The sequence below is a fragment of the Calypte anna genome, chromosome 4A (genome assembly GCF_003957555.1).
Source record: "Calypte anna isolate BGI_N300 chromosome 4A, bCalAnn1_v1.p, whole genome shotgun sequence".
In the NCBI taxonomy this organism is placed as follows: domain Eukaryota; kingdom Metazoa; phylum Chordata; class Aves; order Apodiformes; family Trochilidae; genus Calypte; species Calypte anna.
The window spans coordinates 35,351,836-35,368,191 of NC_044248.1; the positions used below are offsets into that span (position 1 = coordinate 35,351,836).

At 44.1% G+C, this 16,356-nt stretch overlaps 2 protein-coding genes across 5 annotated transcripts; one reads left to right on the forward strand and one right to left on the reverse strand.

Annotated features, from left to right (window-relative positions):
* Positions 1–90: 90 nt before the first annotated feature.
* On the reverse strand, positions 91–5,647 carry LEPROTL1 (leptin receptor overlapping transcript like 1). Its single transcript, XM_030450165.1, has 4 exons — positions 5,551–5,647; positions 5,086–5,161; positions 3,571–3,757; positions 91–2,513 (listed from the first exon to the last, which is right to left on the reverse strand). The coding sequence occupies exons 1-4, from the start codon at positions 5,564–5,566 to the stop codon at positions 2,397–2,399; spliced, it is 396 nt and encodes a 131-aa protein (XP_030306025.1). The 5' UTR covers positions 5,567–5,647; the 3' UTR covers positions 91–2,396.
* Positions 5,648–5,844: 197 nt separating this feature from the next.
* On the forward strand, positions 5,845–16,013 carry SARAF (store-operated calcium entry associated regulatory factor). Of its 4 annotated transcripts, none has more exons than XM_030449858.1 (6): positions 5,845–5,976; positions 6,407–6,582; positions 7,760–8,159; positions 11,914–12,022; positions 13,128–13,249; positions 13,760–16,013. In XM_030449858.1, the coding sequence occupies exons 1-6, from the start codon at positions 5,883–5,885 to the stop codon at positions 13,783–13,785; spliced, it is 927 nt and encodes a 308-aa protein (XP_030305718.1). In that variant the 5' UTR covers positions 5,845–5,882; the 3' UTR covers positions 13,786–16,013. The 4 variants fall into 4 exon arrangements, with proteins under 4 accessions (XP_030305718.1, XP_030305719.1, XP_030305720.1 ...); XM_030449859.1 differs by having other exon boundaries at positions 13,131–13,249; XM_030449860.1 differs by having other exon boundaries at positions 11,917–12,022.
* The last annotated feature ends 343 nt before the right edge of the window (positions 16,014–16,356 follow it).

Genomic DNA, 16,356 nt, shown 5'->3' on the forward strand with positions numbered 1-16,356 from the left:
ATCTGGTCACATCTCTTCAACAGGAAGAACAACCCCATGGGAAAAAAAAAATAAAACAACACAAAACAAAACCCCAACAATTAATACTTTAAACAAAGTACTCATTTATTAGAGTATTTTTGAGTAAACATACAGATCTCAAGATTGCTATTGAAAATTCAAAGTTTTTCCCTCTAGAAGGATGGCAACACTACCTCAGTGCATATATTATGGAAGGATCATACCTCTCAAGTGTCTAGCTCGTAAATCAGAGCAATACTGCACGTACCCAGTGTGCAAGCAAAAGGTGACACTGCATTGTAATTAACATATAGGAAATGCACTGCCAACACATACATGGTCAGCTCTATGGCCCAGCCATACAGAGTAGCATCACATTGAGAAGCAGGCTTAGCAGCACAGCAATGGAAAAGAAAACACAGTTCCTGACCACAAAAAAAGCAAACAAACAAACAAAACCGAGTTTGTAACAGTTTCAGAAGATTAGTACAAGTCCTAAGCATTCCACCTTCACAAGGACTGCAAATTTAGCCACTGGTTTGTAAGCATCTGTTGTGCTGGAGACAGGAATACAGAAGTCTCACTGAAAAAGGTGATGAAGAATGAATCTACAGCCTTTACACACCTCCAAACAATCGTCACCACAGCAGGCAGCCTGGTGAAGTGCTTATATATGGCTGAAAGACCATCTGCTATAGATGGGCTTCTGCACTGTGGTCTTGGCACCTATTTGTTCCTCTACCAGCAGGGATAAAACTGATCTCTTACACACAGTAGAACATGAACAAAGCAGTATGTGCAGGTGGCTACACCCCTGCTGCCCCTACGTGCTGGTATCCATTCCTCAAGGATATTTTCTCCATAACTACTGACCACCTCCTATCAGACTTCAAATATTCCAGCTTTACTTTTTGTTTACATTGGTGCACAAATACTACAGCTAAGACCTGCAGTTTTGTGTCTCTGCATACTGCTCCACCATTAAGCAAAACTTTAGCAATCATCAGCCTTTAATTATGCACAGTAAATTTCCTAGGCTCTTTTTAAAGAACTGAACAAAAATATAGAAGTATGCTTGGTCAAGTTTATCAGTGCACGTTATACAATCAAACCTGGTTACCTGGCACTCATCAATTATCTTGTGATGGAATGGCAGATTTAGTTAAATTAAAAACCCAGACAATTGAGAGGTATGCAGAAAACCTGTCATAAATATTGGAGGCTACATGTGAAATCTTACAGAACACAAGCTACAGTTACAGACATAATGTTACATCCTATTAACCAACAGTGCCTAAGAACTTAAAAAGTCAGTGAAATCAGTTCAGGCAGTGACTCCAAAAAAGTCACACCTCAGCTGCATTGTGAAGAGGGGAAGAAAAAAAAATATTATTCTTAACACAAAGGGTTTCATCTACATTTGAAAAGCTGTTTTATTGTATGTATATATACTATGTATAAAATAAATTAAAAAGGGAAGGAGGAAACAGCTCTGTATATGATTCAAATTAACACAGACCAGTAGTTCCATAAATGAACATTTTTACATCTTCGCAGTAGAAAGCTGACATAAAAGTTCAAAACCATACAATGCTTATAAATAGAAACAGTTCAAAAGATATTTTTAAAAATGGAATTTAAACATCATTTTCCCTTCCCCTACAATACACTTCAGTTTTGTATGTCATAGCATCAATACATTTACAGAGTATTTGAATGTCACAGCCACATATGAATTGGTAACAAAGCAGGTAAAAGTGCTAGCAGTGTTAAAATTTAGGACCTCTCCCAAATAATCCCACCTGCTCCTCTGCCTTCTCCTGAAATGAAGGCTATCAACATTCATCACCCAGTTTGAGGTATGGGCAGAAGAAAAATCTGCAACTGGTACTCCCTGCCCCACCTTGCCTCTGCTAAAATACAGCAGCAATCCACTGATCTGGTAATTGACAATGGAGGTGCACAACCTCCTACCTCCATTCAGCTTGTGTATAATTTAATCAGCATATGAGAAACAAAAACATTTCCTGAAACATAGTATTAATGCTTAACATAAATAACCCAAAACTTTAAATCCTGTTTTGAAACCATGTTTAAATGTTCTTGTTCCAGATTTAAAGCTTCACATAAACACATGACAGAAGGATGTCAATTTTAAACTGAGAGAGTACCTAAAAAACATACCATAGGTAAAAATGAAACCAATCATCTCTCCACTTCATTAAAATGTAGAAACCCTGTCAGCAACAGTAGAACACTCAACACAAACACGGTGAAAAGGAGCATCTAGAATACTCAAGAGGCTTGCTACGCTACTTCTCTTATTGCCCATTCTCCCATTTGTATGGATGGCCACTGCATGACAAGATGCCTGTCATAGTTCTCTGATCTTCCTTTCACCACTGCTGCCAGCTGAAGTCATCATTGCTGCCAAAGACCAAGAAAAATCCTAGGATTGTGGCAAAGATGACCGTGTTCCCCGTAAGAACGAGCGCACAAGCACCCCAGTAAATCTGTGAAGAAGAGGAAGTCAGTTAGAGGGGTTTTGAGCTGAATACTGACAAAAAAAAAAAGGTAACATCTTCATGTCATGGTACAGACAAAATCCAGCAACAGGCCCGTGATGAAAGAAGGTGGCATCTCATCATTTGTGGCTATGCCAGCAAGGTTGGGTTTACCCAAAAAGGACTCGACCAATTCAGAGTTAGCCAAAGCAGCAGGGCAAGTTTCTTCCACCCGTGCCCAAAGTGCCACCCAGCAGGCACAGCCAGTTTGGTGCAACAGTAAAGTAAGCCAAAGCCAGTAAAGTAAGGCAAGGCAACAGCACCAAACACCTCTGCAGCTCAGCTACACTAGCCAACCATGTCATAAGACTTCTTTAAAATACATATAAGGATGCAGGTCTTCCAAATCCCTATAACAAAAGGGAGGTGAATGTTTTCCAAGGAGAGCAAGTGGATGAGTCAAAGGGTGCAAGACATTCAAACTGACCCTTTCAGCTGTTCCTGGCTTAAAAGATTATAGGAGAGAACACTCTGTGGTTTTTGACTTAGTAGCACTCTGAAATTCACACGAACAAGGTCATCTCTCACAGGGTTTTAGTGAAAAGCCATCCACTAGAAAAAAAGTAATAACTCCAGAGTTTAAAACAGTAACAGTGTCATTTACAGTGAGTGCAAAAATGCACCCCTTATACATGCTTCTTTAGGCCAAACTATTCCACAAATTGCCTGCAAAGTATACTAGACACTTTTATATTTGGTTATTTGCCTGCTAAGTTCTCACACAATTTTCTATCTCATTTTCTCTTCATTGCAAATAGGCTGTTAGGGTTTAGTCCAAGACCACATGAAGCAATTTGCAGTCGTGACATTCTGCCACGCTACTGCTTCCAGTATCAGTTTTTCCTGCCAAAAGAACTCTTATTGCTTCCATTGCAAGCATCTTAAGAACTTACCTACAAAAGCTGCTCGGTGCATGAGAGCTTTACCTTCAGTGATAAAACCATAAAGAACAAAGTTTTTCAGGGAGAAAAAAAAAAAGAAATTAATAGACTGAAACATTACTAACCAGTTGTGCTCTCGCAAACACTATGGGTAGCCCAAATGCTGATACAACAATGCCTGTTGTAAGAAATATTGCTAGCTCCTTGCAGGCATTACTTGTAGCATCTGTGTCATCTACTAATCTTCTTGCTATGCAGTACGGGATAGGAGAGAGGATGTAAAAAAACAGAACAAACAGTGGCCAGTACTGGCTGAAAAAGAAAGGAGAAGAAAAGTTAAAATCAACTTGGTTTCATTCCTGTTCTTCCTAAAATCCATGCAAGGCATTTTTCCCATCCAGCATCTACGTTCAGGAAAGACAGACACAAGCCAGAGACAGCAAATCCTTTTCCTTGGAACACCCAGACATTAATCCAACAGACCCTGTTTGTGAGTGGCTCCAGCTGACCTCAGAGGCAGCAGAGCTCACTGACAGGATATTCATAAAGCAAGATTTCACCAAGCAAGCCCAAATCCAATGCCAGCTCACAAGAGGAGCTTAACCCACAAGTTTAACCTCCCAGCTTTACTTGAGAATTACAGAGATGCCTTTGTAGAGGTCTCATGACATTTTTGCCTGTAAGCTTTCAGTACACATACAGGAACAGTGTGCAGTCCTCAGCCAGTAGTCAAACACTCAGCAGTCATGGGGTAACTTTTTTTTTTTTTTACTCTGAACACTATTAAAAAAAAGCCTACAAAAATCACAGGATCTTTTGTTCACCAGAGCAGATTTCTCACACACACTCCAATGCAGCTACACATTGTTTCATTACAACTTTGTTACAGTGCTTGAAGGCTGACTGTGTGACCAACTCCTTCCTAAGGGTTTGAGTCACCAGCCCTGGGTTTATAAGGGAAGGCAGCTGACATAAGAAAGGTCTTCACAGATGCAGAGAACTGCAATTCATAGCCATAAACAGGACTACCAACAGGATGTTCTACATTCATCTAACACTAAACAAGCTGCTTTAGAAGATTTTCTGTTAAGTCAGCATTGACTTGCAGAAGATCAAAGCCACCGACTGAATGAACTTCTTGCTCTACTGGTCTACTGCTTCATTACCTCCTGGAAACTAAGAGGCAGGAGGAATCACCAGACTGAAAGCACAGCAGCTGTACTCACTCCAGACGCTCCATTACCGGGTGTGGTCAGCAGCCAGGAGTGCACGGGGTACCCACACCCACCCACCCACAGCTGCCACTGAGTGCCCACAGAGAACACCAACACTTCCCCAACCATGGAAATTCCCTCTCTGCTCCAGGAGATGCCAAATGTTTCTCTGCCACAGAGGGACAACACTGCAGGTGTGTTCAGACAGCGCGTTCCTTCAGAGCTTGCAGCCGGACCAGTTTAACTTTTGTCACCTTCACTTTCACAATGAATCAACTCCTGGGTAACCTTTCTTGCCGCCTCAATCTTTTGAGATAATAGTAATAAAAAAATAATACCCAAACTCCACCCCATGCCCGGTACTTCTTAGCCCACAGCTCGCAAAGCCCAACTACCGACACGCGAGGAAAGTAACGGGCACGTTACTTGTATTGGGGGAGGGCGCATCCCAGCATCAGGAACATGAGGCCGACGGCTCCGCCGAAGGACAGGCTGATCAGGGCTGCAAGGAGAGCAGAAGCGGACAGGATGCGGAGGTTCAGTGCGCTGTGCCCAGCACCCACCGGAGCCTAACCCGGGGCCGGACCGCCCGTGTTCTCCCTACCGACACAGCGCTCCCACCCCCCGGACCCGGCAGCTCCTCGGGCCGCCCAGCTCCTCCTACGCTGGCTCAAAGTACCCCGGTGGAGCGGAGCGGGGTCTCCGGCTCCTTCCTCCCTCCCGCTCCTCCCTGGGCCCCGCACCGGGCCTCCCCCTGGGCTGCGGCCATACCGGTGGCGGCTCCGGCGCCCACGCCCCGCCCGGCGGAGAGGCGCCGTGTTCTAAGCGGCTGACCGAAGGGGCGTCATCCCGCCCCCGCTGCCAGGGTAACCCCGCCGTCCCCACGCGCACCTTTGATACCGGCCATGGCGCCGCCCGTCCCGCCAGCCGCACCGGGAAGCGGAACCGGGAGCCGCTTCCGCCTGCCCCGCTCCGGACACGTGACGCTGACGTCAAGGCACCGGCTCCACCCCCTCCCCTGCAGCGCGGGAAGGTGCCGCGCCCCATCGGGAGGCAAAGGCGCACTGCGCCCCGCCCCCTCACTGCCCATTGGTCCGTGTGCGATTTGGGGGCGGGGTTTAAGGGGGCGTGGCCCTGCTGATAAATCCCCGCCCCTTCCGGCAAGGTCAGCCAATGAGCGGCGCTGCTCCCGCAGGGGGCGGTTGGGTCAGCTCGGGGGTGTCATGGCGGCTGTGACGGTGCCCGCGTTCTTCCTCCCCTCTCTCCTCCTCCTCCTCTGCGCTGCCCCGGGCCCCGCGCTCTGCTGGAAGGATCCGGGTGAGATCCCCGGGGATGGGGGCGCTTCCGGGAGAGCCTCCCGGCTGAGGGAACCTCGAACCCTTCGGCCTCCCCTGCGGCCTGTGGCGTCAGTGCGGAGGCCCGGGAGGGTTGGTGGCGGCCTGGGGCGCGGGGGGAGGCGGCAGTGCCGGCTCCAGGAGGGATTTTTTTTGCTTTGTGCTGCCTGTAGCCCTCGTTTGGGGCTGCCACAGCACTGGTGCCGCTGTGGTGATCCCGCGGCATCCGTGTGCTCCGAGGGGAAGAGGCCAGAACCCGCCCCCAGGGTCATCGGAGGCGCTGCCGCCTTCCCTCCGTCCTGTTGTGCTTATGAAAGCTTCGCGCTTTGCAGAAACGCGCCTGGGGGGGAGGCCGCTTTCGGCAAGGCTCAAGGGTCTGGGCAAACGCTGAGCTTTCTGCCCCCCCCTTTCAGGTAGGGTCCTGCTGAGGGAGGTGCAGGCCCTGACTCTGCACAGAGGCCGCTACACGACAGCCCGGCGGACAGCAGCAGTCCCGCAGTTACAGTGCACGGGAGGCACTGCTGGGTGCTCCCGTGTCCCCGAGGTTGTTCAGTGCTACAACAAAGGCTGGGATGGCTACGATGTACAGGTAACTCTTTGAAGCTTCCTAAACGCTTAATGAAAACTCCTTCCCCCAGACTTGGTGCTCTCTGAAGGAGAAAAGAGTAATGGGCTCAGGTGTTAGTTCAGTTTGTTTTGTTGTGTTAAGAGGACTTCTGACAACCAGGGCTTCACCTAAATAACTTTGGGTTTGAATTCTCCAGAACTTAAGTAAACATACCTTTGAAATATCTCAGAAAACTGTGTGTATGTAAAAGCACTGTATATCAAGCCTGCATGGGTTGTAATTAAAATATTGCAGGAATTTATGAAATAAAACTTGTGAATCCTTGAGGATGCCCTTGCTTTGGTATTGCTGTGTAGATTTCCAATTTTTATGGTAGAAAGGGGTATAAGTATTTGCATCATTTCAGCTCTGTCCTTTAAAAACTAGATTTCAGTTTTGTGTTATTATTTGCATGCCAGTATGTCAGTACTAGTAATTAAACAGTCATGTGTTTGTGTTTTGTTAGCTATTACCTAGGCTCCTGCAATAGGGTAACCAGGAGTCAGGGCTGAATATAGCTGTTAAAACAGTAACAGCATTGTAAAAGTGCAGTCAGACCTGATCTGGCAGTTGGTCCTGCTGTCCTGAATTTACTAATTTAGAAATTACTACTTTTTTTCCCCAAAGCTGTGTGGCACTCACAGGTAGAGGTGGTAACACAAATTCAGGTACTTCAGAGGAACAGGAGTCTGAGGAATCTGCATGTGTGCAGCTGCAGAATTGCAGTGTGATTGTTCAGTGTTGCATATGGGTACTTAATGATGTCTGCCCAGATTTATTTTGATTTCTGTGTGGAGTCAATAGAATCAGGTGCCCTGGATTTCAGGCTTCTGTATTGTAGCTGTCATACAGGTTATGTGGGACAGGCATTTACTAAGCAACTGTTGCAGAGGGTACAGCTTACTTTTAGAAATATTCCTATGCCTGAAGAAGGAATACTTGAAAAACATGTTCAGTGAAGAAAAAGAAAATCTTCCATAACTGATGATTCTGTGTTCTAGAGTAACAGGTTGGGGTTGTTTTGGTTTTTTAGGATTTTAAAAAATACTAATAGTTTGTTTGAGATTACAGCTGTATTTCAGAGTGCATTTGGCCTAGCAGACAGGTATTGCCATCTCTGGAGCAGGAGGTTTTACTTTGTGTGGTGTTTATTTCTCAGTGGCAGTGCAAAGCAGAGCTGGAAAACAGCCAGAGGTTTGGGCAGATGGAAGTGAGCTGTGAAGGCTACGATCATCCTGATGATCCTTACATCACCAGAGGCTCCTGCAGCCTGCTCTTCAGCCTGGAGCTGACTGAGGAAGGGGAAAGGAGAATGAACTCCAACAGATTTCACTCTGGCAATTACCACCTGAAGGATGATTATTCCAGCTGCGGGGTCGGAGCTCTTGTTTTGCTGGTTCTGGCTGTAGTTTATGGAATATACAGTTATTTCCATGGAAAGTACTCCAGTGGGAACGAGCAGAATTACGAGACTCTTCATGACTGTAACGGGTTCTTTGGGCCTTACTCACAGACTCGGAACATGCCTCCTCCTCCTGGTTTTAAGTCCAGCTTCACAGGTAGGACTCCAAGCTGTTCCTAGTACTCAGAAAAGCAGGATTGTACTGTTATATCTGCAATAAGCTGGCTGGGATAGACTTAAATGCATGGGCATTAGACTGCTGGATTGGTTGCAGAGCCTGCTGCCAGCTTTGCATTCTGTTCTTTGTTCAGAAGTGAGCATAACCACTTGGTTTCCCACAGGGAGCAGCTGTGCAGTCCTTTGAACTTTTGAAAATCCACATCCCCATGCCCTGCAAATGCTCTTTTTACATTCTGAAATATGAGGATTGTGACAGGAAAGGTAACTTTGATAAGTAATCAGGCAGTATGGTCTCAGGCAGGCAGAAACAAACCGATGCCAAAGAAGCACTTTGGAACTTTAGGGGAGGGTCTTTTTCAGGCCCCCATTTTGCTCACACAATTGATGGAGTCAAGTATCATGAACCACTCCTCTGTGTGCAGGTGCCTCTTTGTAGTCCCAGCAGATGAGACATCTGTGAATTATCACTAGGGGTGTGGCACCCAAATCTCATGTGGTTCATCTGAAGCAGTGACAAGGATGCTGCCAGGAAAAGATGCCCTTCTTTACCCAGAAAACTGATGACTTTTGTCACTTGCTGTCTGGGCTGCCCTAGGTGGTTGTAGTGTCTAAAGGAAATAAACATTATTCATCTGGTATCTGACCAACTCTTTAAAACCTATGAAAATGTGACATACAGCACTGGAACATAAATGATATTTGACAAGTTGCATACATTCCATCCTTTTTTTTTTTTAATTTGTGAGAATCATAGAGTAATGTGGGCTGGTCAGGACCTTTAAAGGTCCTGTAGGTGGAGCCTCCAGCAGTGAGATCAGGGCTCCATCCAACCTGGCCTTGAGTGTTTTCAGGAATGAGGTAGCCATGACCTTTATGGGCAACCTGTTCCAGTGGTTCACTGCCCTCATTGTGAACTCCTACTTCCTTGTCTCTAGTCTAAATTGACCCCCTTTGTATTTTAAACCAGTACCCCTTGTCCTGTTGCTACAGGCCCTGCTAAGAAGTTTGTTCCCAACTTTCCTGTAGCCCCTTCAGGTACTGGAAGGCTCCTGTGAGGTCTCCTCAGAGCCTTCTCCAGGCTGAACAACCCCAACTGTCTCAGCTTGTCTTTACTGGAGAGGTGCTCCAGCTCTCTGATCATCTTTGTGCCCTTCCTCTTTTCCCTTAGAGAGAAGGCATTCTATCCAGTAAATAAATAGCAAAGATTGGTTGCTTAGTCAAAAGCTCACCTTCTGGGGGTGCTTTCTTCCAAGTGTACACAAGCCACTCGGCCAACAGAGGGTGCCACTATAACTTTTGTATAACCTTGTACCCTACAAGGGCAGTGGGAACTTTCAAATGTGATTGCAGCAGAAAATTAAAGGGGTTCTGTTTCTGTATTGCTGGTGGCTTTGCAGATTGGTTTCCATGTAGTTATTTCAGACTTCAGACAGTCTGTCTGTGCTGCTCATGCATGAGTGACTTGGTGTGCTCATGCCACTTGCCACTGGTGTTATTGTGACAGCTATTGAGAGCCCTGGTCATAAGTCAGGGTTCTATCACACCAGACACAGGCAGAACAGAGCAAAAGGTTACTTTCTGGAGGGGGTTTTTATGTCCTGTTCCTTGTCAATTAATTGCACCAATTCATTTTTCATTGTAGGACTTGGAAATCTAGCAAGGGTAGGGCCTGAAAAATGTTTTCCTGATTAATACTGAAAATTGGGACACTTAAAATGCAAGTTGGAAGTCATAAAAGAGTTAACTTAAGGCATTTTTAGTAACATGTGTCAAGGATTTCTCCTCAGATTTCAATGTAAGGATGAAGCCTCTTGGATGTGAGGCCAGCTTAAAAATAGTTCTGCTTCTTTGTACATTTAATAGCTGCCTTAAATATGACAGAGGAGCAAAATCCCATCTCTGAATGTGTATGTCCATGCATCAAGAACATATTAGCCTTTGAAAATCTGGATAGTAGTGAAAAAACAGTATCATTCACCTATTGCTGTTAATTCTTGATTTGCTTCACTTTAAATCCCCTGAAGATGCAGAATGCATCTTGTGAAACATGTTTAGTTACCCTGTCTTAATAAGTTCTGCTTCTTCTCTGTTAGTGGTTTGACATAATCCTTAACGTTTACTCTAGAAATTTCAACAAAAAAATAGTTTTCTGAGTCAGTGTTCAGCCACAGCACTGTTGAACAAATTAGTTGGTTCATCTCCCTGATTAACATTGTTTTTACAGTAACTGAAGTACTGCGTGGTTTGTTTTTGTTGTTGTTCCAAGTCTGCATAGTTTAAGGGGAATATCATCGCAGTGAGAGTTTCTCTTCCTTCCAGTGCATTCAAAATGAAATCCAATGTACACCTGTTTAGAGGAGCACAGTTCAGGGAGACTGTAATCTTTGGTCTCCTTTTACACTTCCTTCTCTGTTAAACCTGCTATTGAGCATATTCTTACATCCTTGTTTTTCTCTAGACCAGAAAATTATTCTGCTTTGTTTTTCATAGGATCACAGAATCAGCCAGGTTGGAAAGAACCTCTGAGATCATCAAGTCCAACCCTTGATCCACTGCCACTGTGGTTCCCAGCCCATGGCACTGAGTGCCACATCCAGTCTCTTTTTAAATATCTCCAGGGATGGGGAATCCACTACTTCCCTGGGCAGCCCATTCCAATGTCTGATCACCCTCTCTGTAGAGAAATTCTTTCTAATATCCAACCTAAACCTCCCCTGGCACAACTTGAGACCGTGCCCTCTTGTCTTGCTGAGAGTTGCCTGGGAAAAGAGACCAACCCCCCCCTGGCTCCAACCTCCTTTCAGGGAGTTGTAGAGAGTGATGAGGTCTCCCCTGAGCCTCCTCTTCTCCAGGCTGAACACCCCCAGCTCCCTCAGCCTCTCCTCACAGGACTTGTGCTGGAGTCCCTTCACCAGCCTGGTTGCCCTCCTTTGGACCTGCTCCAGCACCTCAATCTCCTTCCTGAACTGAGGGGCCCAGAACTGGACACAGAACTCAAGCTGTGGCCTCACCAGGGCTGAGTACAGGGGCAGAATCCCTTCCCTGGACCTGCTGGCCACGCTGTAGCATCTTCTCTTTTCATTTCTGAATGGAAGAGGCTTGGTTCTGGGTCAGAACCTCATGTTACTCAAGTCACATGAAAACTCTGTGACTCTCCTACCCTTTCAACCCTCTTGATGCAGTTTTATCAAGGTTGTCAAGCTTGGTGACTCATGCATAATAAAAACATTGCAATGTGACTGCAGTGAGCAAGTCTTTTGATGACAAAATACCCGACTAGAATTACCCCAGACAATACAAAGCCATGTGCCACCAGGCTGAGCCACTGGTACTCAGGATGGGCAGCTCTTTGGAGTGGCATCAGAAAGCAGCCTGGCCTGGTGGTTCACACTTCGATCTCACATGCTTGGTTTCAGTTCCTGCTTCTGGTCCACTGTCTGACCTTGAGCAGACAAGGCATCTTTGCAGTGTTTTGCAGAACTAACCAGGGCTGTGTGACTGAGTGGAAGCTAATTTTTAACATAAAGCTGTTTGGCGTTCATTTCTGGTTTTTTTCTTGCTCTCTGAACTTTTGAGACCTTTCAAGTTAAACTTGATCAAGCATCTACTGAAATCAGGAGGAAATCATGGTCTAATTTTCCATTATGTTTAAGAGGAGAGTCTTGTTGCAACAGCTGGCCTGAGGACTAGGTGCAACTAACTGATACTTTTTTTCTTTCACTTTGTTTAAGGAGACAACAACTTCGGGACTGATTCCAATCATGGAACCAATTCAGGACCAGGATTTTGGACTGGATTAGGAGCAGGAGGCTTGCTAGGCTACTTGGCTGGCAGTCACAGGTAAAATATGCATGCTATCCGATTTTAAGTATTTAAGCTTTCAGGGGGTGTGCCATATACTGTGTTTACATTGTTGCTAAGCTTGCAGGCCTGTATTGTTTTAAGCTGTAGAATCCCACCTCTTGAAATATTTTAAGGAGCTATGTATAGCTTTAGCAGCAGAGACATCTTAAAAATCTTTCTGGGGAACAAGAATTAGGAGGTCTGAGGTACTTCATTCTGTGTTAGCTGACTGGCCTGGCACGGTGGCCTGTGAATTTAAAATAAGCATTTATGCAATCCATCTGAGGACTGCCATAAAACACAGATATTAAGCATAAAATTATCTGTAGACAGGTCTCTTGTATCAATGTCCACTCTCCTGAAGTCTGTCTGGATGGCAGCTGCTTTTCAGTGCTAATCAGTGTGGTCAAATTAAGCAGCCTTTAATCTATAGTCTCTTCCTGGCCCATATATGGAAATCTGAGGGGGGAGGTTTTTCCAAAGGACTTGTAGTTCATAAATAAGCTGCATTTTGGAAAACCATAACAAAAACATCATTCAAAGGAAGTTTTAGTGCTGGGGTAAACATCTACTGGTCGTATTTGCTACACACTTTTAAACAATCAAAATGAATGAATTTTGAATTTTATATAAACAGGGTAAAGGGCACTGGTGCTGCCATTTTAGGCTTCTTTAGAGAACATGGGGTTCCTGCAGGGAATCTTGAGTTGCCCGAGCAGTTTCCTCTGTTAATACAGCCTTTTCAGGGTAGGTAGTGGAACAAGGAAATATTTTCTCTTACATGGTTGGGACGTAGGTGTTGCCAAAATGAATTTAGGTTTCAAATTTCAAATCTACTTTCTTGTCTGACAGAATCTAAGGTCAGAGTTTCAGAGGGAAAAAGTTCCTCATTTGCAGCTTTTGGAACTGCTTATCCTGAAGAATGAGGCTTAATTTCCTTTTGAAAGCCTACAGGTGTTTTTGTGGTGACACTGGACAGCTTTGAAACAACTTCCTGCTTACAGTTTTCCCTCAAAAGCCCACTCCTTGTTGTACAAAATGGTGATTTCTTAATTTTTCATGAAGGACACTACTGAAGGCTTCCTTCTACTCTCTTCCTCAGCAGAGCACAGCCACGTTCTACATATTTCAATACCTGGGCAGATGCTACAGCTCCACCTCCAGCCGGTGAGCACTCAAGCAACTCCACACACGGTGGCAGTTCAGGAACAAGAACTGCTTCTGGTAAGGCAAAACACCTTGTAACCCTCCAAGGCTCCAGAGGTTTGGTGAGCAAACATACCCAGATGTTAGCTGGGGTTCAGCAAGCACTCATTCTCTTATTTTGACACTTTGTTATATGCCTGCCTGTACCATGTCCCACAATTCTGTTTCCTGTGGAAGCTGGGCATAAAACTCCCTAGAGGCCCACAAAATGGGCATGGTACCACCAGAATTGGATTTGTCTTCATCTGCAAAGTGTATTTGTTCAAGGCTTTCCCTTTGATGCACACTACACATGCCCTTCTCTAGCAAGCATGTAGAAACATCATTTCTTTTTGGGAAGTAGGCTGTCTGATCTGGAAGAATAGAATATTTTTTCAGGCCAGTCAGCCCAAAGTTGCTTCCTGTTCTGCTTCATGCAAATATGTTTTACTCATCTCACTTGCCACCTTTAGCCTTTTTAGAACTAGAGAGCCAAGTGGAAAGCCTGTGGTACAGCTTACACCTTTTTTTTTTTTTTTTTTTTTTCAGGCTTTGGGGGCACCAAAAGAAGATGAAATCAATGACATTATTACATCTGAATGGTTGAAGAAAATCTTCCTGTATGCTAGCATTTTTTTGTTGTTTGTTAGTAGTAGACTTCAGAAGTGGATATGAGAAGTGTGAAGGATGAAGCAAAGAATTAATCTTTCCCTGTGGAAACCTGGACTCTCCTGTTTGGAGTATCACAGGTGCTGGAACATCCACTGTTGCAAAACAGCAGCTTCTGATAAGATACAAAATAAAATCATCCTAAGAAGAATGCTATTGCAGAGCCTATATATCTCTCTGTACTTGAGGGATTATAGCAATGGTTGCCTTACCAGTTTTTCAAAACAACTAACTTATGTAACAAGCTTAAATTTAATCCAAAATTTGTGAGTTTATCCTTTTTTTTGGTGGTCTGGTATCCGAAAGGTCAAGCATGGAATCCACCTGTTATCTAAGGGGTGCTGCACTGTGAAGCTACTGTTGTTTGTCTTTGTAAAACTGCTGTGAACATTACTGTGAGTGTACTTCAGATACTCAGATGGGTATTGGAGTTTATTTTCTTAGTGGAAAGGAGCAAAACTGTATGTAGAGAGACTAATACAACATTTGTATCTGTGCTGTGCAACTACTTGAGCCAAAAATTGCAGATTCAAGGATAGTCTGTGTTGTAGGGTTCATCCAAGTGGCTGTGCAAACCTAGAGGATTTTGTGACTAAGTTAGGAAAAAAATAATTAATAACCCAAAATGAGACAAGATGGTCCTTCTCTAATTTGGGCCTTTTTCTGGAAGACTGGAGGTTATTTAAATTCAGGTGTCTACAGCCACTTTGCCCACATTGAGGCTCCAGACTTTTCTTTTTATGGTGGATGTTAATGCTGTGAAAACTTCATTGTGACCACTCTGTCCTAAAGCTGAGCTGCCCAGGACAGTATCTCTGGAACACAGCAAGCCTTGAGACTAAGCAAAGAAAGGAATCTCTAGTGGGATATAAACTTTCCTGAATATACTTTAAAAAAACAAAGTGCTGTCACAGAGTGGGAGGCAGAGAGAGATCTTGGCTTTGTTCTGTAGTGGCATCTGGGGCTCTGAAAAGTGTTGTGTAGTTCTTGTGTGATTAACTGTGCCCTGGGAGGGGCATTGTTGAAAAACAAAACAAAACAGAGAAATTCCTCAAAGGGAAAGGGGAAGCATGAAAAATGGGCTGCTTGACCACCAGGTCTTCTCCAGAGGCCATCCTAGCACAGTTTGGAAGTGTGTGTGTGAGCAGCTTTTCTGTGCTGGCAGCAGTCTGAAAAGCACAGCTTTTACCCTTGAGAAAATACTGTGTCCAGGAATTAATGTAAACTGTTATAGCACAAGCAAGCTGATCCAAGCTGCACCTTCTCAAGGAGATTTAGCAGGTATGGTTAGTCTAGGAAAGCAACTTCAGCATTACTTATTAAAAGCAACTATGTCCACTTGTGAGTACAGGAGTGATTGGCTAAAATGGTAATGCCTGGGTTCTGGCTTAAGCAACAGCAACAAAATACATTGAAGTCTTTATTGGTCAACAGAAGCTACAGAAAAAAATGTGGAGCTTGTGCTGAAAATGTGAACATCTTGCTAAAATTGATAACTTCAGAATAAAGTAGTGTTTTGCTCCTCAGAGCAAATTTCAGGGAAATGCTGAAGACCTTACTGTTGGCTTATTAGGAAGTTTTGCCTTTTATGAGTAAAAGTATATGACAAGTCTTTGTCTTTTTCACCAACTGTATAAAAATAATGTATTTTAAAATGAGGAGGTTTTACTTACTTTTAAGTGTATTCAGGTTGAAACTTGTCATAGTCAATACTCTTTGGAAACTAATTACATAACAATTAAACTATATTTTTTGCTAACTAAGTAGTAGGGTAGTTTGAAGCTGAAGTTTGCTTTCAAATTATGATGTGTTGTGAAATGTTCTAGACAATGATTTTACTTTTATTCATTTTTTGCATGAAATGTGATTTGCTGCATAAACTGCATAAATTATCATAGTTTCTGAATCTGCTTATGGGGTATCCTTGCCTTTCCCTGTGATAAAGTAAATGCATATGGAGTATGTTTGTCTTTAAAGCACCATCTTGCAGCCTGCAGGGAGGGCATTATATGTTTTTCAGGGTTGGTTGTGTCTCAATACCAACTTTCCAGGAGTGTGATAACATCCTTCATCCCCAGACACAGAGCTGGTCAGCTGTATGTTGTTACAACAAAATAAAATAATACTGGGAATAGTTATGGATTGGATTTTCAATAGTAAAATACTGAACCGTGTAAGGAAATGGAGGACTTCTTGTAAATCAGGGTTTTGGATCTGAGTCTGCAGAAAAGTTCCAATGAAGGATCATAGTGAGAGTCCTGAATGACAAAAAGCTTGATGAATGCAGCTTAGAGCTCATACTTGTGAGAGGCCTTGATCTTCCTTCCTGAACATCTGATCTGGAAGGTCCTACTCTTCCTTCTGACCCTGGGCAGGGGTTTGGCAGCATCTTCACAGCAATTCCATAGTTGCAAGGCATATGTAGATGCTTAAAACTATTAAATGCTGTTGTAGGGTAATTGCAGTTGTACTTGGCA